The following is a 26100-nucleotide window of genomic DNA, read 5'->3' on the forward strand; positions in this document are numbered from 1 at the left end:
GAATAAATTCATAAAAATAACCTTTTTAATCAAAATATGTCAATCATTATTTGAAAATGTTGTTAACCTGTTGTATAAAAGTGATAATGCCCTCGAAGCCGGTGTTTGGAGGATATTGGCACGGTTTGCCAGCCCTCGACTTCGCCTCGGACCTAACAACACCTGTGCCAATATATCCTCCAAACACTGGCTCCTCGTGCATTAGCACTTCAACAATAGGACATATCTAGGTCAAAAGAGTAAAAGTGACATAATCAACTTTAATTGGCAACACATGTAATATCATTGGGAGCAGAGAAGCCTTGGCCGTTGATACATATATAGTTTTTAACCCATATAACTTAGGCACTGGGAGGACAGGAAGTGATTCAGTATGTACCTACAAGTTAAACTAGACAGCCAACAGCCATACGACTGCAAAGGCCACAGGCATCAAGAAACCCTGTTGTAAATTGGGCGTTGTGTACACGTATAGTTATTCAGTGCTCTATTAAATGGCCTATCTTTAAAAAATATATATTTAATTCGATACAAAACATGTCCGAGAGACATATTTAGATACGAATAACCCCCTGATTTGGGACAGAGAACAACTTTGGTTGGACACACAATTGTATGCATATTTGAATATAATGCCACCACTTAATTCCTTAGTGGTTTGTTTTTGAACATAAGCACACACACACACACACACATTACTAGCAAGAAGATAATTTCTCATAACAGTCCCTTAATATCTACATAATGACCGCTGCAATTTAAAATCTTATCCCCATACACAAAAAAATCATACACAATGGCTAGGGTTTGCAATAGGGTCATGACGTGTTCAGGGACAGGGCTTGTTTTCAGGTAAGAGAAGACAGCTTTCATCCTTAGAACTAAATAAGACGACATCTTTTCATGTATGCTTGTGTAACTGTAACCCTGGATCTGAAACACAAAATAGGAACATCTATGGACACAATAATTGCTCAGTTGGAAAAGAGGGTCAGACAATTAAGGCATTTTCTTGCCAGTGAACTCCCATGAACTCCAATTCTTCCAGTCAATATGTCTTTAAAAGAACAGGGAGAGGACTAAGCTTTTTCCACAACAAAAGCAAAGCCGTAAATATTCTGTGCGCACATGGACATAAGGCAGATTTAACTCAGTGAAATATTAGTAGTGAGTGAAAGTCATTTGATGTACATTTATAATAAGTCAAATATAAAAAAGAATTTACACTGTACACTGTATCAATTCCAATTTAAATGAGACAGACGGGAAGGATAAGTGTGACCTGTTTGTAATGAACCATGTGGTGTCTTCACAAGTGGCAGGGGGAGCTTGTACAGCTCTGTAGTATATCAGTTAAGAAGACCTGATCTGAAAGCAGTTCAGAATTGTTCTGAGAGCAGATCACACAGGCGCTGCGACACAGTATCTCTGCTTGTCCTTAGTGTTAAGCGGTACATCTGAAAAAATAAGAGAGAGAGGGGTTAAATAGGTGAGAAGGTTGTTCATTGACTACAGCTCAGCGTTCAACACCATAGTTCCCTCAAAGCTCATCACTAAGCTAAGGACCCTGGGACTAAATACCTTCCTCTGCAACTAGATCCTGGACTTCCTGACGGATCGCACCCAGGTGGTGAGGGTAGGTAGCAACACAACAGCCACGCTGATCCTCAGCACAGAGGCCCCTCAGGGGTTCATGCTCAGTCCTATCCTGTACTCCCTGTTCACTCATGACTGCATGGACAGGCACGACTCCAACACCATCATTACAACACCATCATTAAGTTTGCCGATGACAAAACAGTGGTAGGTCTGATCACCGACAATGTTGAGACCTCCCTATAGGCTGAGATCAGAGACCTGGCCATGTGGTGCCATGAAAACAACCTCTCCTTCAAGGAGATGATTGCTGACTAGAGGAAAAGGAGGACCGAGCACACCTCCATTCTCATCAATGGGGCTGTAGTGGAGCAAGTTGAGGGCTTCAAGTTCCTTGGTGTCCACATCACCAACAAACTATCATGGTCCAAACACACCAAGACAGTCGTGAAGAGGGTACAACAAAGCCTATACTCAGGAGACTGAAAAGATTTGGGATGGGTCCTCAGATCCTCAAAAGAAATGATACAGCTGCACCATTGAGAGCATCCTGACTGGATGCATCACTGCCTGGTATGCTTGGCCTCCGACCGCAAGGCACTACAGAGGTTAGTGCGTACGGTCCAGTACATCACTGCGGCCAAGCTTCCTGCCATCCAGGACCTTTATACAAGTCGGTGTCAGAGGAAGGCCCTAAAAATTGTCAACGACTCCAGCCACCCCAGTCATAGACTGTTCTCTCTGCTACCGCACGGCAAGCGGTACGCTACCTACATGTACATATTACCACAACTAACCGGTGCCCCCACACATTGACTCTGTACCGGTACCCGCTGTATATAGCCTCGCTATTGTTATTTTACGTCTGCTCTTTAATGATTATTTTTTTAACTTAAAACAGCATTATTGGTTAAGGGCTTGTAAGTAAGCATTTCACTGTAAGGTCTACAGCTGTTGTATTCGGCGCATGTGACAAATACAATTTGATTTGAAATAGGTGGGTCAAATACCTTGTCTGGATATTGAAAAAGAGTTGTTTGAGGAAAGAGTTGGTGACAGGGTACTGGGGTGGAGAGTAATTCTCACTGGAGGGAGGTGAGGTCTACATACCTGTGCTTGAGTATTAGGCTCCAGTCTCAAGAGGCAGCCAACCTGGGTGGTCTTTGTATGGATGACACCAGCGCCCACAAAGTTGGAGGGGTTTGGATCTACCCCGTCCAGCAAAGCAGCACCAAACCCCATTATCTGGAAAACAAAAACAGACACCAAATCAAGGTTAAGACTATCGACAACACAGCCCAACATGCTGACTAGACCGGGCACGCGTGCGTCATCACGCGCATATTGATTTTGTCAACTCACACCAGATGCGATCAGGACACGCATGTTGAAATATCAAAACAAACTCTGAATCAACTATATTAATTTGGGGACAGGTCGAAACACATGAAACATTCATGGACATTTAGCTAGCTTGCTGTTGCTAGCTAATTTGTCCTGGGATATAAACATTGGGTTGTTATTTTACATGAAATGCAGAAGGTTATTTTCTTCCTGGATCTTTGTAGAATTTTGAGTCACACAAAATTGTGTGTTCTCTACTCCGACAACAGCTGCAACAACGAGAGCATCCTGATGGGTTGTATCACCGCCTGGTATGGCAACTGCTAAGCCTCCGACCACAAGGCACTACAGAGGGTAGTGCGTGCAGCCCGGTACATCACCGGGGCCAAGCTTCCTGCCATCCAGGACCTCTATACCAGGCGGTGTTAGAGGAAGGCCCTAAAAATTGTCAAAGACTCCAGCGACCCTAGTCATAGACTGTTCTCTCTGCTACCGCACGGCAAGCGGTGCCGGAGTGTCAAGTCCAGGTCCAAGAGGCTTCTAAACAGCTTCAACCCCCAAGCCATAACACTCCTGAACAGCTAGTCAAATGGCTACTACACCCCCCAAATTTTTTTAATTTTGCAACGCTCAACACCTTGTAGAGTCCATGCCACGCAGGAAGTGTGGTCAGCATGTTACACAGTATTGCTAGTGAAGTCAGGGTGACCTTCATTCAGTTTCTTCACTTCCGTCTTTCATTTCTATCAACAACAAAAACACAAGTCAAGACAAAATCTCCATAGCAATTCTAATCATAAAGGGATCTCACCTTGGCTTTGGTAACCTCTGTATCCATGGAATGCTTTGCTTTGAAAATCTTTTGTACCTCTTGCTGAGGGCTGTGGGTAGAGAAAGTCAGTCACATACCTCTGGCAGTTTCACCCTCAGCTGTTAAGGATGTGTAACTACACTAGGTTTTCACCTTGTTGCTGAATGATGGAAAATAGATCAATGTATTTCCATGTGAACGTTTTGACGTTGTTGCACAATTTTCACATTTAGTTGCATTTAATTAAAATGCATTAGACTAAGATGTATTTCACTGACCTATACCACCTACATAAATCAATATTTGGAAGAAGCGCTTTCTGGAATACCAGTGAATTGTTTAATAGTCGCCACAGACTGCACACTCCTAGGGAAACATTGATCTATTTCTCTTGGCAATGTTGCTCAAGCTATAATGGAATAATTTCACAAGACACTGTGTACCTATTCTGTTGGCATTTCCTTCATATTTAAATATACAGTAGGAGACAATACACACTATTTATATCAATATTTACACATGCAGGCCAATCTGAATGAACGAACCCTTTTGTGTCCTCGGAATATGAGGAAGAGTAGACTGGCACATTGTCAGAGGGAATACTGTGTGCATATCAAAAGAGAAAAACATGTCATATATGACCAAGCATATAGCAGAGATAGGTCTCCTTACGCTCCAAGTTGTTTCCAGCGCTGAAAGAAGTCCTGCGATGTCATCTCTGTAGGCTGGAAAAACTTGTTTAACGTAATAGGCAGTTTAACAGCAACGTTCTGGAGAGTTCCCCCGTACCTGTGGGTAGAAACAAGAGTAAAACACTCAATAACGTAGCATTTCCAACAACATTCATGCAAACATTTATCACCAATCTAGCAAATAGTTGCACCCTGAAACAAACTCCAATATGCAATGTATTATAAAAGCATATAAAAGGAAGAAAATAAGTTCTTACCTAAACTGAATGTTGAGCACAGGTGCATCCACAAAGTCAGACATACACTCAATGTTGAGTATCTGCTGGAGTTGTGCACCCCCATCCACAGTGGGGTCTGCAGGCTTGGCATGGACATTCAGTTGTAGGGAAACAGTTAAGAAAAAGGCACAATAGGGAGCAGTAAATGGCCACCCCTAAACAATACATAATATAAACTGGGAGGGATTTATTAAAACAGCATTCGGAAATGATTGATGAAAACGACATAACAGCTTCTAGTAAAGGATATGAGCCTGCAGAGTATCTTGGCAGACCACAGAGGCAGCGAAATTCATGAACTGGGTTGATGTCTTGTTACCAAAGAACACATACATCCGACCTGTACGTTGAAAAAAAAAAGATAATTAAATAAACCCTAAGATCTAATGGTCAAAACCTGACCATAATCACACTTAGGTGCATATGTATTTTTGCTGAGGCCTACTCACCCAAATTCTGTCTAAATTCAGACTTCAGGCCAATCTGGAGGAGCTGGTTCTCGTATAGGACACCATTGTTCTTGCAAACAAACCTGGAAGGGAATGGCGCAAGTGGTAAGCATCTCATATCTGGTATCTTGGGGTTAATGAACTGTATTGACTGCCAGGATTGGATTCCAACAAATATGCCAAGAGTCCCCCAGTGTACAGTAGGGATGTAACTAATGTCCCTTTCACCAGTGCAATCTGCTGTGAGCATGCAAGTGTTTTGAACAAACTCCACTGATCACGTCTCTTACTTGTCTTCAGGTTCCTCTGCAATGGGCAGAGTAGCGTTGGCATATGCTACTTGTGGAGTATTCGGCAGGAAACTGAAGCCAAGAGTGAGATGCACAGCGAGAATGTAAAGGGCAAGAGGAGCACATTCACACCAGGTTTTTAGTAAGCTCCATGACGGATCAATGCAGTTAAAAAGCCCCTCCCTCCCTCTGATATTTGACCCCCTCTTCCTCTTACCTGGAGAAGTTCTCATCTGCAACAGGCCCCACTGCCACTGGTGTCTCTACAGGAAAGGCTGCTATGTTTTCAGAGAAGACATCCACCAGCAGGCTTGTCCCCTTGGAGGCAGGAGGGGCAGAATTTTGAGTGGTGATGGTGCTGCCCAGGCCAAGCAGGTCTGTGGAGGGAGTGGGGGACGCGGCCACCTTAGGAGAGGTAACGGTCACAATTACTTCACTCCGGAAGTTCAAGATCTGAACCAATCAACCGCCCCAATTGGTCTTACGTTGATGAAAGTACAGAGCAGTGCAACACACACACACCATGCAAAACAAAACAAACCTCTGTGGGAGAATCTATAATTAGGATTCAAAAATAAAAATGATCTGTAAATACCTAGCAGTATATACTCTTAAGTTATCAAGCTCACACAAAAGCAATGCGTCATCTTAGCATCTGGAATTGTCTTTATTCTGTGAGCAGATCAGATTACATGATGTTGTTAGGACAGTGTACTAAGGTTAGGGAAGTGACAAGTGAAAAACCCAGCATGAGCATCCAGAACCTGAAAGAGGGGCCCAGCAGAAAGCAGCACAGGGACAGCAGAGGCCTGGGGGGGAATGGGGGTGAGGGGGGCCTGCAGGAGGTAGGAAGAAGAGACCGGACGTGGCCGGTTGGTGGGGGGTGCGGTCGAGGCGGGGGCCAGAAGATCCCCAACAAACGAGAGAGGAGAGCTCTAATGAACAGAGGAAGAAACAGTGAAGGCAGGACAGAACGAGAGAGCTGAGGACAGTTACGGAAAAGAGCAGAAAACACCAGGACAGAAAAATAGGAAATGTACAGACTGAAAGGACAGAAATAGGAGGCTCTAATAAGTAAACAACACATGACAACAGTAATACCTTAGCATTTGAGGTAGTGCTGCTATGGTCTGCAGTACCCCCATTGGCACTGCGTTCTTTGCGGTTCTCATCCAAATCGGGATGCAGGTTTCCTGGTCCCTTCTTCCTCTTGAGTTTGGCCAGTATAGATGACTCCCTCTCAGGGAAGGGAGGCATCTCTTCCAACACCGTGGCCTTGAGGGGAGCACAGAATAAATGGGGAATGAAGAGCATGACCTGAGGTGGAGGAACTGGAGGCTCTACAGTGTCCTTTTCTGAATTACAGTCTATCTACCAACAAAGATTTTTTGTGGGATGTATTCTGAACAATTAAACGCTAAACAGCTAAGTGTAATATAAAACTGTTTTTAAATACATTAAAAGTAAAAGTGTCAATCTTGCCCAACTGCTAGCTTGCTGCCAGAGGACCACAATGGAAATAAGAAGTCAGGCTTAATTTTTTTATGCATGCAATGTCTCCAGCAGAGCATAATACTACTTTTAATGATCTAATAAATGCAATCAATCAGGCTTATAATGGCACAAAGGCAGGGTGGAATGTCACCGACCAGTATGTCAGTGCTGGCGATAGAGCTGAGGCGCAGGTACTCCACAGCACGCTGCTGTAGCTCAACGTCTGCGTTGCGGAGCTGGCTGTCTGAGCGCAACACCTCCTGGATGGTGCCCTTCACCTCAGGGAACAGGTTGATGAACTTGATGTAGGCTGAGAGCAGCAAAGCCCGGGTGGGCACCGAGCACAGGTGAAACTTGGAGTGGAGCAGGTCAAACTGGATGAGTGGACTAAGGAGTTAGAGCAAGAAGGAACAGTGGATGACACACAGTGAGTGACGTCTGTTCTCAGCTCCAAAGTAGAGGCCGACTGATGGTGATTTTTCAACACCGAAGACCGATTATTGGCGGACCAAAAAAAGAAGCCGATACCGATTAATCGGACGATTAAATTTTTTTTTTTGTATTTATTGGTAATGACGACAATTACAACAATACTGAATGAACACTTATTTTAACTTAATATATTACATCAATCAAATCAATTTAGCCTCAAATAAATAATGAAACATGTTCAATTTGGTTTAAATAATGCAAAAACAAAGTGTTGGAGAAGAAAGTAAAAGTGCAATGTGTGCCATGTAAAAAAGCTAACGTTTAAGTTCCTTGCTCAGAACATGAGAACATATGAAAGCTGGTGGTTCCTTTTAACATGAGTCTTCAATATTCCCAGGTAAGAAGTTTTAGGTTATTATAGGAATTATAGGACTATTTCTCTATATACCATTTGCATTTCATATACATTTGACTATTGGATGTTCTTATAGGCACTTTAGTATTGCCAGTGTAACAGTATAGCTTCCTTCCCTTTCCTCGCCCCTACCTGGGCTTGAACCAGGAACACATCGACAACAGCCACCCTCGAAGCATCGTTACCCATCTCTCCACAAAAGGCACGGGGAAAGGGAACAATTACTCCAAGTCTCAGAGGGAGTGATGTTTGAAACGCTATTAACGCGCACCCCGCTAACTAGCTAGCCATTTCACATCGGTTACACCAGCCTAATCTCAGGAGTTGATAGGCTTGAAGTCATAAACAGCGCAATGCTTGAAGCATTACGAAGAGCTGCTGGCAAACGCAGGAAAGTGCTGTTGGAATGAATGCAAATTAGTTCGCAACAAGCCAGGTGGCCCAAACTGTTGCATATACCCTGACTGTGTGTGCAATGAACACAAGAGAAGTGACACAATTTCCATAGTTTAATATTGCCTGCTAACATGAATTTCTTTTAACTAAATATGCAGGTTTAAAAATATTTGATTGATATTAAGAAAAGGCATTGATGTTTATGGTTAGGTACATTCGTGCAACGATAGTTTTTTTCCGCAAATGCGCTTTGTAAAATCATCCCCCTTTTGGCGAAGTTGGCCGTCTTTGTTAGGAAGAAATAGTATTCACAGTTCGCAACGAGCCAGGCGGCCCAAACTGCTGCATATACCCTGACTCTGTTACCCAGAACGCAAGAGAAGTGACACAATTTCCCTACTTAAAAGAAATTCATGTTAGCAGGCAATATTAACTAAATATGCAGGTTTAAAAATATATACTTGTGTATTGATTTTAAGAAAGGCGTTGATGTTTATGGTTAGGTACACATTGGTGCAACGACAGTGCTTTTTTCGCGAATGCGCTTGTTAAATCACTGTTTGGTGAAGCAGGCTATGATTCAATGATAAATGAACAGACAACGCAACGATTATTTGCAATGCAGGACAAGCTAGATAAACTAGTAATATCATCAACAATGTGTAGTTAACTAGTGATTATGTTAAGATAGATTGTTTTTTATAAAGGTACGTTTAATGCTAGCTAGCACCTTACCTTGGCTCCTTGCTGCACTCGCATAACAGGTAGTCAGCCTGCCACGCAGTCTCCTCGTGGAGTGCAATGTAAATCGGCCATGATCGGTGCACAATAATGCCGATTACCGATTGTTATGAAACCTTGAAATCGGCCCTAGTTAATCAGCCATTCCGATTAAATCGGTCGACCTCTACTCCAAAGGATATTATTGACTGTACATTTCTCCAACCACTGGAGGTTGCTGAGGGTAGGACGGTACGTAATTGCTGGAATGGAGACAATGTAATGGAATAAACCACATGGAACCATGCATTTGATACCATTCCAGCCATTATTATGAGCCGTCCTCCCCTCAGCAGCCTCCACTGTCTCCAACTGAGAATAACAGTAGATCACTGAAATATATGGCATTGATTGGTTACTAACCTTGACCTTGAATCTCCTGCTATCAAGTTCCCAAACTCCCCTAGAATGTACCCTCCGACCTTTACCAGGTTCTCATGGCAGGCTGGGGCCTGGAGTGCCTGTGGAAATGAAAGAGAGTCAGAGTTACAGTTGAAGTCAGAAGTTTACATACAATACAGTATATACAACCTAAGTGTATTCTATACTACACCACTGACAACAGCCATCTCCAGCACATCAGAGGCTGCTGCCTATAGACATAGATTAGGAATCACTGGCCACTTTAAGGAAATGAAACATTAGCCACTTTAATAATGTCTCTGTATCTTGCATTACTCATCTCAAATGTGTATACTGTACTCTATACTATGCCACTGTATCTTAGTTCAATGCCGCTCTGACATATACAGTGCCTTGCGAAAGTATTCGGCCCCCTTGAACTTTGCGACCTTTTGCCACATTTCAGGCTTCAAACATAAAGATATAAAACTGTATTTTTTTGTGAAGAATCAACAACAAGTGGGACACAATAATGAAGTGGAACAACATTAATTGGATATTTCAAACTTTTTTAACAAATTAAAAACTGAAAAATTGGGCGTGCAAAATTATTCAGCCCCCTTAAGTTAATACTTGGTAGCGCCACCTTTTGCTGCGATTACAGCTGTAAGTCGCTTGGGGTATGTCTCTATTAGTTTTGCACATCGAGAGACTGACATTTTTTCCCATTCCTCCTTGCAAAACAGCTCGAGCTCAGTGAGGTTGGATGGAGAGCATTTGTGAACAGCAGTTTTCAGTTCTTTCCACAGATTCTCGATTGGATTCAGGTCTGGACTTTGACTTGGCCATTCTAACACCTGGATATGTTTATTTTTGAACCATTCCATTGTAGATTTTGCTTTATGTTTTGGATCATTGTCTTGTTGGAAGACAAATCTCCGTCCCAGTCTCAGGTCTTTTGCAGACTCCATCAGGTTTTCTTCCAGAATGGTCCTGTATTTGGCTCCATCCATCTTCCCATCAATTTTAACCATCTTCCCTGTCCCTGCTGAAGAAAAGCAGGCCCAAACCATGATGCTGCCACCACCATGTTTGACAGTGGGGATGGTATGTTCAGGGTGATGAGCTGTGTTGCTTTTACGCCAAACATAACATTTTGCATTGTTGCCAAAAAGTTCAATTTTGACCAGAGCACCTTCTTCCACATGTTTGGTGTGTCTCCCAGGTGGCTTGTGGCAAACTTTAAATGACACTTTTTATGGATATCTTTAAGAAATGGCTTTCTTCTTGCCACTCTTCCATAAGGGCCAGATTTGTGCAATATAAGACTGATTGTTGTCCTATGGACAGAGTCTCCCACCTCAGCTGTAGATCTCTGCAGTTCATCCAGAGTGATCATGGGCCTCCTGGCTGCATCTCTGATCAGTCTTCTCCTTGTATGAGCTGAAAGTTTAGAGGGACGGCCAGGTCTTGGTAGATTTGCAGTGGTCTGATACTCCTTCCATTTCAATATTATCGCTTGCACAGTGCTCCTTGGGATGTTTAAAGCTTGGGAAATCTTTTTGTATCCAAATCCAGCTTTAAACTTCTTCACAACAGTATCTCGGACCTGCCTGGTGTGTTCCTTGTTCTTCATGATGCTCTCTGCGCTTTTAACGGACCTCTGAGACTATCACAGTGCAGGTGCATTTATACGGAGACTTGATTACACACAGGTGGATTGTATTTATCATCATTAGTCATTTAGGTCAACATTGGATCATTCAGAGATCCTCACTGAACTTCTGGAGAGAGTTTGCTGCACTGAAAGTAAAGGGGCTGAATAATTTTGCATGCCCAATTTTTCAGTTTTCTATTTGTTAAAAAAGTTTGAAATATCCAATAAATGTCGTTCCACTTCATGATTGTGTCCCACTTGTTGTTGATTCTTCACAAAAAAAATACAGTTTTATATCTTTATGTTTGAAGCCTGAAATGTGGCAAAAGGTCGCAAAGTTCAAGGGGGCCGAATACTTTCGCAAGGCACTGTATGCATACAGTGGGGCAAAAAAGTATTTAGTCAGCCACCAATTGTGCAAGTTCTCCCACTTAAAAAGATGATTGCTAATAATTGCTCCCACAGTTGATTTCTTCAAACCAAGCTGCTTACCTATTGCAGATTCAGTCTTCCCAGCCTGGTGCAGGTCTACAATTATGTTTCTGGTGTCCTTTGACAGCTCTTTGGTCTTGGCCATAGTGGAGTTTGGAGTGTGACTGTTTGAGGTTGTGGACAGGTGTCTTTTATACTGATAACTAGTTCAAACAGGTGCCATTAATACAGGTAATGAGTGGAGGACAGAGGAGCCTCTTAAAGAAGTTACAGGTCTGTGAGAGACAAAAATCTTGCTTGTTTGTAGGTGACCAAATACATATTTTCCACCATAATTTGCAAATAAATTCATTAAAAAACCTACAATGTGATTTTCTTTTCTCATTTTGTCTGTCATAGTTGAAGTGTACATATGATGAAAATTACAGGCCTCTCATCTTTTTAAGTGGGAGAACTTGCCCAATTGGTGGCTGACTAAATACTTCTTTGCCCCACTGTATATATTCTTAATCCATTCCTTACATAGATTTACGTGTAGTTTGGGTATACAGTTGAAGTCGGAAGTTTACATACACTTAGGATGGAGTCATTAAAACTCATTTTTCAACCACTCCACAAATGTCTTGTTAACAAACTATAGTTTTGGCAAGTTGGTTAGGACATCTACTTTGTGCATGACACAAGTCATTTTTCCAACGATTGTTTACAGACAGATTATTTCACTTACTGTATCACAAATCCAGTGGGTCAGAAGTTTACACACACTATGTTGACTGTGCATTTAAACAGCTTGGAAAATTCCAGAAAATGATGTCATGGCTTTAGAAGCTTCTGATAACCTAATTGACATCATTTGAATCAATTGGAGGTGTACCTGTGGATGTATTTCAAGGCCTACCTTCATACTCAATGAGTCTTTGCTTGACATTATGGGAAAATCAAAAGAAATCAGCAAAGACCTCAGGAAAGCAATTGTAGACCTCCACAGGTCTGGTTCATCCTTGGGAGCAATTTCCAAATGCCCGAAGGTACCACGTGCATCTGTACAAACAATAGTACGCAAGTATAAACACCATGGGACCACACAGCCGCCATACCGCTAAGGAAGGAGACGCCTTCTGTCTCCTAGAGATGAACGTTCTTTGGTGCGAAAATCAATCCCAGAACAGCATTAGGACCTTGTGAAGATGCTGGAGGAAACGGGTACAAAAGTATCTATATCCACAGTAAAACGAGTCCTATATCGACATAACCTGAAAGGCCACTCAGCAAAGAAGAAGCCACTGCTCCAAAACCGTCATAAAAAAGCCAGACAACAGTTTGCAACTGCACATGGAGTCAAAGATCGTACTTTTTGGGGAAATGTCCTCTGGTCTGATGAAACAAAAATGGAACTGCTTGGCCATAATGACCATTGCTATGTTTGGAGGAAAAAGGGGAGGCTTGCAAGCCGAAGAACACCATCCCAACCGTGAAGCACAGGGGTGGCAGCATCATGTAGTGGGGGTCTTTTGCTGCAGGAGGGACTGGTGCACTTCACAAAATAGATGGCATCATGAGGCAGGAAAATTCTGTGGATATATTGAAGCAACATCAGTCAGGAAGTTAAAGCTTGGTCGCAAATGGGTCTTCCAAATGGACAATGACCCCAAGCATACTTCCAAAGTTATGGCAAAATGGCTTAAGGACAAAAAAGTCAAGGTATTGGAGTGGCCATCACAAAGCTCTGATCTCAATCCTATAGAAAGTTTGTGGGCAGAACTGAAAAAGCGTGTGCGAGCAAGGAGGCCTACAAACGTGACTCAGTTACACCAGCTCTGTCAGGAGGTATGGGCCAAAATTCTCCCAACTTATTGTGGGAAGCTTGTGGAAGGCTACCCAAAACATTTGACCCAAGTTAAAAGGCAATGCTATCAAATACTAAGTGAGTGTATGTAAACTTCTGACCCACTAGGAATGTGATTAAAGAAATAAAAGCTGAAATGAAATTATTCTCTAGTATTATTCTGACATTTCACATTCTTAAAATAAAGTGGTGATCCTAACTGACCTAAAACATGGAATTTTTACTAGGATTAAATGTCAGGAATTGTCAAAAACTTAGTTTAAATGAATTTGGCTAAGGTGTATGTAAACTTCTGACTGCAACTTTATGTATGAAATAGGATAATGGATTGGAGTGTGTGGGTGGTTGGGGATTTCGGAGCAACACAACAAAACAGTATCAAGCGAATCCCACACAAACCCCTACCAGAGTGGAAGGATACAGGGCTGAGAACATATCAGTCAGCAGATCTTAACATGCACATGAGGGCATTTCCATGATGGGTATGTCATGAAGTTGAGATTCAATCTGGGCAGACCAGTATGTGGGGTAGCAAGTCTGAACATGGGGACAAATGTAACTAAAACAAAACACAGCTGAAACTATGGTGAAAGGAAAAGTGGGAAGGCGTCTCACTGGTTCTGAAAGGATGTATATCTGCAGTAGACATCAATGTATCTGATGTCAGAGGATGCAGTGGTAGAGATAACGGGCAATGAAGGAGGAAAGACACTGAAGAGGAGGGAGGGCTCAAGACTACACTTCCACAAAACTGGGATGGAGGGATGGAGCAGCAGTCTGCATGTGTCTGTTTTAGGATCTTACAGTGACCTACCAGTGAGAGGCAGTGAGACAGACACAAGCAGAGAGACTGAAGAGAGAATTAAGTCATCTCATATTGCTGTACCAAAGCACAAGGCGGGCTCATAGTTTCCTCCCTGAGAAGACAAAGACAGTTTTAGTGGTGAATAGTGAATGACGCTCTCCATCCCCGACCTCACAGGTCACATCCAGACAGGCAGCGCCTGTGATGAGCAACGGAAGTGAACTGCTTAAAACTAATATGATTAAGGAAACGCACCTACATCAGAACAGAAGCACCATTAGTCAATCCAGACAGACAAACATTAGGTTAAAATTAGTTAGGTAGATGTTCCCCCATGGCTCGGTTAAAGACAGATTATTCACAAAAATAAAATAAGCACCTCGAACACTGTCTTGGCAGCATAACCTTGCACTTCATCTCTGTTGATGACGATCTGGATGACGCGGTACCAGACCTCGTCACTGACATAGTCCCCAGCGAAGCGGATCAGGTTGAGGATGGTGTCAACATACCAGGTGTAGTCAACTGCATACTTCTCTGCCAGGATGGCCACCTTTAGCACCTGTGGTGAGAGGTAGTCTTAACAGATCAAAGAACGATGGCATTCATGTTTTTATTTAGTTCTGTGGAACGTATTCTTCCAAATTACCTCAGTGGCATTTAAAACATGAAGCTATCATAAACTTTTGGGTGGTGAAATTATTAGAGAAATGGTTAGATACTGGGTTAGAACTCACTATCTCCTCTCTGATGGAGTAGTCTGCCGTCTCCAGGTAGCTGAGCATCTCTGCTACAATCTGTTTGGCGTTGCTGCGGTCACACATTGCATAGAGCAGGTCCACAGCACGCTGACGCACACTGACATCTCTCTCTGACTGCAGGATTCAACCAGGTCAAACACGAACATCAGGACTAAAGCATTCACATTAACAGGAACAAAAACAGACACAGGCATACATACACAATGTACTCAAGAAGACACTGTGAGTACTAGGATTGGCATATGTAGCTTGTGAATGCTGGTACAAGTGTGTTAGCGTACTTTGAGGGCATTTATGACCGTCTCAATGTGTGTCTTAACGGCCTCATGGGAGAACTCGGAGCTGGCTAGGGTGCACATGCTCTCCAGGGCCAGGTAGCGCAGGTTAGTCTCCCGGTGCTGGAGGAACTGGCCCAGCTGGTTACAGGCCCGCACCAGCAGAGTGGGCTCGCTGTTGGGAGAAAGACATTGGTGCCATTGTCACCAAGACAGTTCAACTCAACACATACAAACTGCATTTCTTGAATACATTGGTCCTCTGTAGCTGCTGCAACTGGGAGAGGGACTGACCTGTCATGGTGGATTATTAGACTGATGGCCTCAAACAGCACAGCGTTCTTAGCGTTGGAGTGCTGCACCTTCTTCGACTTGGGAGGCTCCTGGGCCTTGTTCAGGATGGTTTCCAGACACTCGGTCAGACGGCCCCGGATCGCACCATCCTCTGAGGGGGCAGGAAAGGAAGGGGATCACAGATGAAAGCACAACTATGTTCATCCCGTTAACACTACAGCCGTTTTCTGAGTAATATTATGTTCATACAGTCAAACACTCAACACGCATGCCATCATGCTCACACAGCTTCTTACCAGGCGGAGGATAGCACTGTAGGAGACGCAGGAGCTTGACAGAAAGCCAGGGAGCTGCAACAAAATAGTAGGTGTAGTCCTGCAGGTCAGTGGAGGCCGAAGAGACGATCTAGAGAACAGGAGGACATGAGACATGACTAACACATTAAGCCTCAAGCAAACAACTGACTAATATCTAAGGTTAATAATGATATTCAATGGTCAAAAGTACAAAACCTGAAATAAAAAGTGACATATTGATGAAAGAAGAAGAAAGAAAAGTCCTGCACACAGCCATATGATTACCCTGCTGAGTCTGGCTACAGCCAAGGAGACAGATGTTTTGAAGTCCTCTGGGCTCTTCTGTGCCAGTGTGGTAATCAGGCTGGTGGCAGCGGTCACCACACCCTGCGCAAAAGGGAAGTAATACAAGTGCCATTACACACAAACAGCTAATCATTAATATTACACTATATACAAACACTCCTACAACACACCTACAAACTATTAATTTAGCTCAAACATAGCCCTAACAATGAAGACAGAAAGACATGGTGAAAGAATCCTCTCCTCCACACCGATCCAAATCTCCCTCACTAAAACCAAAGGTCCATAGTCCTCGCACAATAACCCCTGGCCCCATGGCAGTCCATACCAGGTGCTGGTCATTAAGCAGATGAACCACCCGGGCGGTCCACTCCCCCATGAGCACTAGGTCTGGAGAGGTCCTGTTGAGACGCAGTAGGCACAGGGCAGCACTCTGCTTCACACTGTCCATAGTGTCCCTGCAAGACAAACCCTGGCAAATTATGACAGCACATCAGCATCACTTAACTGGCACATAGCTTTTTTTTTTTTTTTTTTATGAAAAGGCCTGACTGAAAGTTACAGCCTCAAACATTAAACTGACAGAGAGGGTACCTCGGTCATTAGGCTAAGTTTGCTCCACACCCCTACCCTTTCTTACCCAGCCACCAAGATGCGGGGCACCTCAGCTGCAAAAGCCTCAGCCATCTCCCTGCTGCCCACATTGGCAATGCAGTGCAAGGCCAGGTTCATGAAAGTGGGATTCCTGCTGGACAGGTCATTCTTTATAGCATTGTTGATAAGGCTGATGAGGTCACTGTTTGAGTTGACCAACACTGAGATGAACAGGTAACCCTGTGGATTTGGATAGAAACAAAGCGTTTATCATCAAACCTGAAAGGAATTAAATGGAAGTTATCATAATAGCTTAACATAAACCTTGAGAATAGATTGGACAAAACACTGTTTATAACAGAATTAGATACATAACTTAATCCACTCACAATCATACAAACAAATTCAAAGACTTCTCTACTCACAATTTGTTTCTCTGTGTACTTGTTGGAACTGAGCAGGTTGACTGCCTCCATGTGGCCAAAGTCAATGTCATGGCCAAGAAGGAATATGAAAAGCAGCTTGCACACATATTTCTTCTTACTGTATCCATCTAGTGCTTTGTCTCCTGCAGCAAAACAGAAAGGTCATTGTCATGACTATGAAGATTTAGAAGCACAAAAAAAAATGGAAGGAAAGAATACTTAAAGCAAGCCAAGTCACCGTGACTGATCACATGTGTTTGAGAGCACGGAGCATTAGTGTTCTTCCCTTCTAAAAGAGCAACATGCTAACCACTCCTATAAAAGGGAACCAAAATGTGAAACCCACTTAGGAATAGATAAAAGTATGACATTCCACGTTGCTAGGTAAATCAATCCCACAACCGACTATAGTTGAGGAGAGGGTGAGTCAGCACCACAAGACAGGAAGCTGAGTGCAGCACTTTTTTCACCTTGGTGAAAGAGGGCAAATGGTGGGAGGCCAAATGAGTGCAGCTGTGCAATGAAAATAATGACGGATTCAGAATGTTGTACAAATAAATAAAGTATGTCCAATGCTGCTTACAGGAAACATGTAGACCAACGCACATTATAGCATGAAGAGCTGAAACAGCATCCTGAAAGTGGGGGTTTAATGGAGCCCCCACCCCTGTCTGGAACCCCACCTCCACTGTGTGTGGGATTTTGTCCCATGAGAGAGATTAGGAGGGGCTCCACATTAAGGATTAGTTTCTCTAAAATAAGGCTATAATTCTCTCTCTCGTTTATGAACTTTCCACATAAACTAAGTATTATTTGGTTCAAAGAAAGATAAACATGAAGATGTTTACATCACAATCATAAAACCTTTAATGAATGTGTGTAGAGAGAGAAAGAAAAGGAGAGAAAGACAGAAAGACAGAGAGAAAAAAAGAGAAGAGAGAAAAACAGCATGAACGATTTTCTGTAGAGCTCTACAGGAAGTTCCTCTGGAAAACAGAGGAAAGGATTCCAGCCTGCTGACATACTGTGCCCCCCTCAGTTTCCTGACAGAACAGTTGACTCAACAACTCTCCCTGTCCGGCTATGCCCTTTAGCTTCTCCCTGCCTCACTGAACCTATATAGCCTATCTCTAGGGATAGTTAGGGACCGTCAAATTATACAATGTAAATTGCACAATATTTTATGAATTTATACAATTTATAGTTGGTGGGTGCATTTTATGTCATTGAAATTTGGAGGTATTGACCTTTTAAAATATTGTCCCATGTCCCAGAGGGATTTCAAATGTGAAACCAAATTGATCATGGGTGTTACGATTGGGTCATGTACAGTTGTGCTCCAAATTTATGATTTGCCTACTTGGGTACTGCCAGCTGTGGGCAGGATTAAAATAAACCCAAACCACAGAAAACTTACAGTACCCTTCATTCCATGAGATATTTTTTTTACTATCTAATCATCTCGCAACTCTGTTTTGGACAAGACTGATTTCATGACCAAAATTATCTTATTTACGATGTGGTACATTTTGACACTAGAACACATATTCCAAATAAGAAGTTGCTTTTTAGGGGTAGTCATTCTTTAACCAAATAGCCTGCCTCAGTGGTAGTCTAAGTACTCCATCAGTTTGGAAGGCAGACAAATGTGTTGTTTCATGATAAAAATGAGCTGGCCCATAAACCCATCAAAAGCAACTTTGCAGGTAGGCCCTACATGTTTTCTACCCACCAAAACACAAGTCACCTGATTTTATTGAAGCCACTATCCATTTTCACTTTGGAACAGCAGACTTATTTTAGGCTAGATAGAACAGGTGGTAGAAAACACTTCTGACATTCAGCGTAGCTGCATGGTGATCTCCTGTGAGGGCACTATTAATCTAAGTGACTAGTGTCTGTGTCCACAAACTTTATGTGGAACCATCAGACACCAAAGTGTGTTCTCACCCAGATTTAAGGGCTTTTGCTTGACTTACCTTTAAATTTTGAGCGGATGTTGGCCAACTCTTTGTTAATTCTCTTGATCTCTGCTTCTTTACTTTTACCTGAAATGGAAAATAAAACAAGTTATATGTTCAACGTCACCTGTATGGGCCATAAGTTCTGCAGTTGCAATCCTGAACGACAGCACTTGTGGAATGGAACAGTTTGGCTGTACCACAGTACTCATAGACTGAGCTAAATTGTTGATTGTTTCTTTTCTGCAAAGTATGTGTATTGATGTGCCTATGCACCATGAACTAGGGAGGTGAGGTCTGGAAATAAATTGGATACCCTTCAGGAGCAATGGTCTTAGTAGTAAGATGTCTAAATTACGGTATGGATTTATGTCAGGAGAGCATACCTGGGTCAGGAGGATCAGACCCAGACCTATGGTTTAGGATCAGTTTTTCTGCATGGCTCTGTAGCATGCCTCATTCACACCTACATTGAAGTTATAGAAAGTTGGTAACCTTCACTGTCTCTGCTATGGATTTACGCAGGGAAACTAGTGCTCTAAATAGACTAATTTTCTCACAGAGCACATTTAGACTTCAATGGCTCTAGTCTAGGTGAAAGTTTCCAGTCCCACCACCATAAAACCCTGCACTGCAGCTGAGTTTTTTGATGGTAGTGTATGCAATCCAGCGACTAGTATTGTTATTGTCGAAGGAATACACAGAGCATGATGTTAGTTGCTAGAGAGAAAAGGTAGCTAATTAGTTAGCTAGTCAGTCAACATTTGTAGGAGGTAACTAGTTTGCTACAGCACCAAAAATTAGTAAATTATCAATCTACAACGATGTGACACTAGCCAGCCAAAATGATGAATGGCATTTTTTTTATTTCCTGACTCTGTGTGACCCACGCCCATTGGCTAGTTTGCTAAACTAGCTAGCTTAGCTTGACATTAAACCAGCTAGCTAAGTATAACTAGTACAGTAAAATCTTGACTTGGCGGTCTGTAGCTAGCTATTTACCTTTATTTCACATGTTGGAAGTTTGTTTAGGAAAACAGAGTTAGCTACCGTCCTTTGCGGGCTATTTTTGCTTCAATATCTAGCTAACGTTGGCTATCTATTATGGCTAACGTCAGTTTGCAAGCTAACTGTTAACTCTGTTAGCTACAGTACCGTTAACTGACGTTGGCAGGATAGCTATTTGCTAGGCAACTGGGTAGTTAGCTAACTACCCACGCGTTATTTATTTGTGTTAATTAAGTAACAAGCTAGTTAAACATGGCGCGCGTGTGCCTTTACGTGGGATAGCTTGTTTCATAGCTAGCCTTGCATTCCTCCCAAATGAACTGTAACGTTAGCTTGCTAATCAACAAGTCAACATCAACTACTCACAGTTCCTAATGTCCGATATAAACACAGCGAGGCCACGCATTCCATCTCCTTTAGAGACTGCAGGCATTTTGTTCCACGCGATATTTATTTGTTAGTCTATTCTCTGCAGTCAATAAACTTTATTTCAGTTGTTCGGGAGTAGGATTCTGTTAAAGAGGCGGAGACATGCCCAGTAGAGACTCGGACTCAGGATGTGTAAACGTCAGAGAACAGGCATTTTTAGAGTGAATGAGCCAACTCAAGATTCCTAGGGCGTGAAAAGTGGTGCAGTAGGCCACTCATTTCAAGTACAGTGATTGGTGTTATTGATGCATGGTGAATGTTGTTTCTGAAATACTTTTAGTTAGTATAATCTAGCAGACAGACAAGAGAGAGAGACAGACAGCAACAACAACAAATTGACGGATAAACACAGATACATGTCACTTTATTATGTGGATTCAGTCATTTTGACTGCATGGTACTACAATCTATGTGCAAGTTATCCCTTTTTTGTATCTTGCAGGCCTGTTCAGTATGTATTTATTTTGAGAGAATTTTCAACAAGTTTCATGTGTGAAATGTGTGTCCATGTTGAGATTGAAAAAAATGTTTCCTTGGTCCTTCACATGGTGGTGCTGCTGTCACCACTTTTGGAAATCTTGTTGTTAAATAGAGTATGGTTGCATGCAAACACAAACTCTGGGTGGGGGCTGGGGGCAGTTGTATCATGCACCATTTCATGAATGATGATGCAGTCTTATAATTCGAGACAGTGGTAGGGCCCATCTCTGTTCCTCTTCCTAAAGCATGGACCCCTATTTGCCTACAGAAGGAAGAGAGACTGAATTAAACGGCCACCGTCAGGTTCATGGCCATACAGTTAATATGATTTGACTTCCCGTACACTGTTGCCCCAGAGCTTTCCTTTAGCTGTCATTCATCCTGTGGATCCATGTCTTGCACAAAATGGACCTGACAGCCTGAATTTCCATTGAACCATGCATTCATATTTTCTCATAATGTCCACTCTCTTGACTGCACATGTTTGCCCGCTGCCCTCCTACGTCAAACCTGTCTTTCTGCTTTCACGTGGCTCAGCCATGGCTATACTGTTTATATGGAAAACGGTTATGGCGAGACAAGATGCAGCTCTCACAGAATAAGGAAAATATTGTCCAGTTGAACTGATACAGACAGTCAATTATTGAATACAAATGTATTCATGTAGCGTACATGAGATCCTCCCTTACCTATCAACCCAGACTCATGCCCGTATCAGCCATTCCAACATCAGTGACAAATACAGTGCACTTCAATTAGGTCCCTCCACGTAATTTACGAAGTCTGCTCATACTGCATATCTAGTGTCAACAGTCCTATAATTACACCATGTTCCTGGAACAGTGATTTGCATGCTTATTGTGTAATCTGATCTAGACAGTTGGCCAACATGTTTTTTTTTAGATGTTTACAGTAAGAGGTATTTGTTTTACACAAGTCTATATCTTATATAAAGGTGACAGACAGGTGTTCAATTTTTATCAAATAGGTTCCAATGGATACAGGGGGAGAATAGAAGCTTCATTATGGTTGTCACATGGGTGATAGATGCAGAGGCACAGGATGAAAAGCAGGTTTTCTGATAATCAGATGGGTGAGCATAGCTTTCCTCCCCCATAATAGAAGACTCTTCAAAAAGGGCTCTGACAAAAGACACTCTCCTGCTGAAAGAGAGATGCATACACTCAGTCTTTTTAATTAACATCTCCTCTACACGTGAATCTAAGCCAAGGTATACAAAAAACATTGACAATGTAGCACAAATAATCTAGTACTATATCTTACAATTAAACATCATTTTCAAACCTTTGCATAGTAGGGTTAATGTACATAATTTTACCAAAGTCTGTTCCTATTATTCTATTCGTCTCGACATGGTATTCCCAAACTGGGGTACGGGTACGTGCAATGCCTTCGGGGGTATGCCAAATAAAAATGTGATTATTTTTTACATTTTTTTTCTTCACATATTCAAACAGTCCATTTATATTTTTCAACTAGGCTATACATTTGGGTGAGGTTTTTTCTCGCCTGAGTAGCCTCGTTTCACTGCCAAAAATAAAAATTAAACCATCTAGAGTTCAGCGAAATAACAACACGGTGTCAAATACAGGTAGGCTGATCAAATAATTAACATCCAATCACATTAACCGTTACTATCTCGCGGGAATTCCACTAACGGTCCGTACGCGTGCAAGCAGTTGCTAGGGTTGCAAATGGTCGGAAACTTTTCGGGAAATTTTCCATGGGAAGTTCAACTCTGGAATTTGGGGATTTTTGCTTAAATTCATTAAAAAAAAGTTAACTTATAACAGTGAACCTTTTTTGTGGGATACACATAAGGCAATTCTAGGTCTTTGGTTAAACTATCCCCAATTCAATGGAATTGCAACTCTGCATGCACAGTGCATTCTTCCATCACATGTGCAGTGGACTCTTTCATCACATGTACAGCTGATTCTCAAGATCTTGCACCCTAATGAGATGCTATTGAGTCCACACTACTACACTGTCTGAGCCAAGGACTACATGCTTTCTGGTAGGTTTCAAGTACAATACTGGGTGGGGTGAATATATTTTATTTGACATACATGATTTTTTGTTAACTAGTAAATATAGACTACAGCAAAGTGTGTTTAAATCATTTCTAACCTGTTAACAATTTCTGCTAGTTAATTTTTGATACCATGTGGGTTTTTAGCTTGCTTGAGCCTGCTAACTGAGGAGTGTTAATTCACCTGTTTCCACACATGTTTCATGTTAAACATTTATCTTACAAAGAAGTTGTTTAATCTAACTGCTTAACCATTTATCTGTACATGGAATTGTATTTGAGTTTTTTTTTACTAATTTCTTTCTAATCTTTACAGGAAAATGCCACCAGCACTATCTGATGTGTGGAGACATTTCACTGCAGCTAATGTAGAAGGAAAAGCTGTGTACATTTGCAAATACTGTGCCAAATCATATGTGAAGAATGCAACAAAGATGCATAATCATCTGGCCTAGTGCATAACATTTCCTCAGCTCTGACAACAAGAAACCTCTGACAAAAGTCCCTCTACTTCTATTTGAGGAGAATCAAACACCTTATCTATAGCAACAGCTCATGGTCCTCCTGGAATAATATGTTTTTTTTTACTCAATGGAGGAACGTAGTCAGAGAAATGTTGATGAATGTCTTGCTCGAGCTGTGTATTCAACTAGTTCACCTCTGATGCTCACAAGCAATGTGTATTGGAAGAGATTTCTGAATGTTCTTCACCCAGCATACACCCCTCCAACCAGACATGCCTTATCTACTGATTTGCTGGATGCAGAGTTCAACAGAGTTCAAGTGAAGGTCAAGCAAATCATAGGGAAAGCTGTATTTGCAATCATCTCTGATGGGTGGTCGAATGTTCATGGGCAGGAATAATTAACTACATCATCTTCACCCCTCAACCAGTATTTTACAAGAGCACAGACACAAGGGACAACAGACACACCAGTCTCTACATTGCAGATGAGCTGAATGCAGTCATCAATGACCTTTGGACCACAGAAGATATTTGCACTGGTGACAGACAATGCTGTGAACATGAAGGCGCTTGGTCTAAAGTGGAGGAGTCCTACCCTCACATCACACCCATTAGCTGTGCTGTTCATGCATTGAATCTGCTCCTCAAGGACATCATGGCACTGAAAACAATGGATACACTCTACAAGTGAGCCAAGGAAATGGTTAGGTATGTGAAGGGTCATCAAGTTATAGCAGCAATCTACCTCACCAAGCAAAGTGAGAAGAATAAAAGCACCACATTGAAGCTGCACAGCAACACCCATTGGGGTGGTGTGGGCATCATGTTTGACAGTCTCCTGGAGGGGAAGGAGTCTCTCCAAGAAACGGCCATATCACAGTCTGCCAATATGGAAGCCCCATCAAGAGGATCCTCCTGGATGATGTATTTTGGGAGAGAGTGGTAAACAGCCTGAAACTCCTGAAACTTATAGCAGTAGCCATTGCACGGATTGAGGGAGACAATACCATCCTGTCTGATGTTCAGACTGCTTGCAGATGTAAGAGAAGAAATACGTACTGCCCTGCCCACTTCACTGTTGCTCCAAGCAGAGGAAGCTGCAGTTCTGAAATACATCAAAAAGCACGAAGACTTCTGCCTGAAGCCCATACATGCCACAGCGTACATGTTGGACCCCAAGTATGCTGGCAAGAGCATCCTGTCTGGTGCAGAGATCAACAAGGCCTATGGTGTCATCATTACCACGTCTCTCCACCTTGGCCTGGATGAGGGCAAGGTTCTTGGAAGTCTGGCGAAGTACACTTCCAAGCAATGGCTTTGGGATGGAGATGCAATATGGCAGTCGAGCCAACATATTTCATCAGCCACCTGATGGAAGGGACTTTGTGGATCTGAGGCTCTTTCCCCTGTTGCCTCCATCAGCCTCCAAATCCCACCAACATCAGCCACCTCAGAGCACAACTGGTCCTTGTTTGGGGACACACACACCAATGCACGCAACAGGCTGAACAATACAAGGGTTGAAAAACTGGTGGCTATCCGGGCAAATCTGAGGCTTTTTGAGCCTGACAACGAGCCATCCTTAACAAGGTTGGAAAGTGACTGTGAAGATGAGGCCACAGAGTCTGATTTTTATTTCTATTGGATGTATTTAATCATTTGCAATTATGTATACTTATGATAAGGTAAAAGGTTTATGTTTCTGTCTCCATATGATATGGTAAATTTATGCAATGCAAAAATATCTACATGTAAATGGTATTCATATTAATTTGCATATATTTCCGTTAATTCCCATATATTCCTGTTAATTCCCACGGAAAGGTTCCACCTCTGAATATTCCCCAAAATGTGCAACACTAATCCCGACGCCACTTGGGTACACTGCAGCATCCACCGAGAAGCTCTTGCTGCCAAGGGAATGCCTGACAGCTTGAAAGACGTTTTGGACACTACAGTGAAAATGGTTAACATTACAGTGGAAATGGTAATTTCTGCTCTATGCAATGATATGGGCAGCGACCATGCTGGTAATCAAGGGGCAAAGTATTGACACATTTTTTTAAATTGAGAGACAAGCTTAAAGTTTACTGACCATCATTTCCACTTGTCTGACTGCTTGTACGATGATGAGTTTCTCACACAACTGGCCTGGATGATGTTTTTTCTCACCTGAATGATCTGAATCTACGATTACAGGGCCTCTCTGCAGCTATATTCAATGTGCGGGACAAAATTGAGGCTATGATTAAGAAGTTGGAGCTCCTCTGTCTGCATTAACAAGGACAACACACAGGTCTTTCCATCATTGTATGATTTTTTGTGTGCAAATAAACTCAAGCTTACGGACAATGTCAAATGTCATATTGCATAGCACCTGAGTGAGTTGGGTGCGCAATTACGCAGGTACTTTCCTGAAACGGATGACACAAACAAATTGATTCGCTCTCCCTTTCATGCCCTGCCTCCAGTCCACTTACCGATATCTGAACTAGAGAGCCTCATCGAAATTACAACAAGCGGTTCTATGAAAATGTAATTTAATCAGAAGCCACTACCAGATTTCTGGATTGGGCTGCGCTCAGAGTATCCTGCCTTGGCAAATCGTTCTGTTAAGACACTGATGCCCTTTGCAACCACGTACCTATGTGAGAGTGGATTCTCAGCCCTGACTAGCATGAAAACTAAATACG

General features: G+C 42.4%; 1 protein-coding gene across 4 annotated transcripts; it reads right to left on the minus strand.

Annotated features, from left to right (window-relative positions):
- Positions 1 to 240: 240 nt before the first annotated feature.
- On the minus strand, positions 241 to 20536 carry LOC112236639 (AP-2 complex subunit alpha-2). Of its 4 annotated transcripts, XM_024405225.2 has the most exons (24): positions 20346 to 20536; positions 18990 to 19058; positions 17011 to 17153; positions 16632 to 16825; positions 16320 to 16449; positions 15971 to 16072; positions 15686 to 15794; positions 15390 to 15540; positions 15102 to 15270; positions 14797 to 14934; positions 14439 to 14621; positions 9341 to 9438; positions 7110 to 7341; positions 6562 to 6735; positions 6225 to 6395; positions 5678 to 5865; positions 5461 to 5532; positions 5171 to 5253; positions 4972 to 5061; positions 4701 to 4824; positions 4424 to 4540; positions 3752 to 3821; positions 2707 to 2841; positions 241 to 1457 (listed from the first exon to the last, which is right to left on the minus strand). In XM_024405225.2, exons 1-24 carry the CDS (start codon positions 20410 to 20412, stop codon positions 1380 to 1382), a joined length of 3087 nt encoding a protein of 1028 aa, XP_024260993.1. In that variant the 5' UTR covers positions 20413 to 20536; the 3' UTR covers positions 241 to 1379. The 4 variants fall into 4 exon arrangements, with proteins under 4 accessions (XP_024260993.1, XP_024260994.1, XP_024260995.1 ...); XM_024405226.2 differs by lacking the exon at positions 5461 to 5532; XM_024405227.2 differs by lacking the exon at positions 6225 to 6395 and having other exon boundaries at positions 20346 to 20535.
- Between the last annotated feature and the right edge of the window lie 5564 nt (positions 20537 to 26100).

Source organism: Oncorhynchus tshawytscha, linkage group LG12 (genome assembly GCF_018296145.1).
Source record: "Oncorhynchus tshawytscha isolate Ot180627B linkage group LG12, Otsh_v2.0, whole genome shotgun sequence".
NCBI lineage: Eukaryota > Metazoa > Chordata > Actinopteri > Salmoniformes > Salmonidae > Oncorhynchus > Oncorhynchus tshawytscha.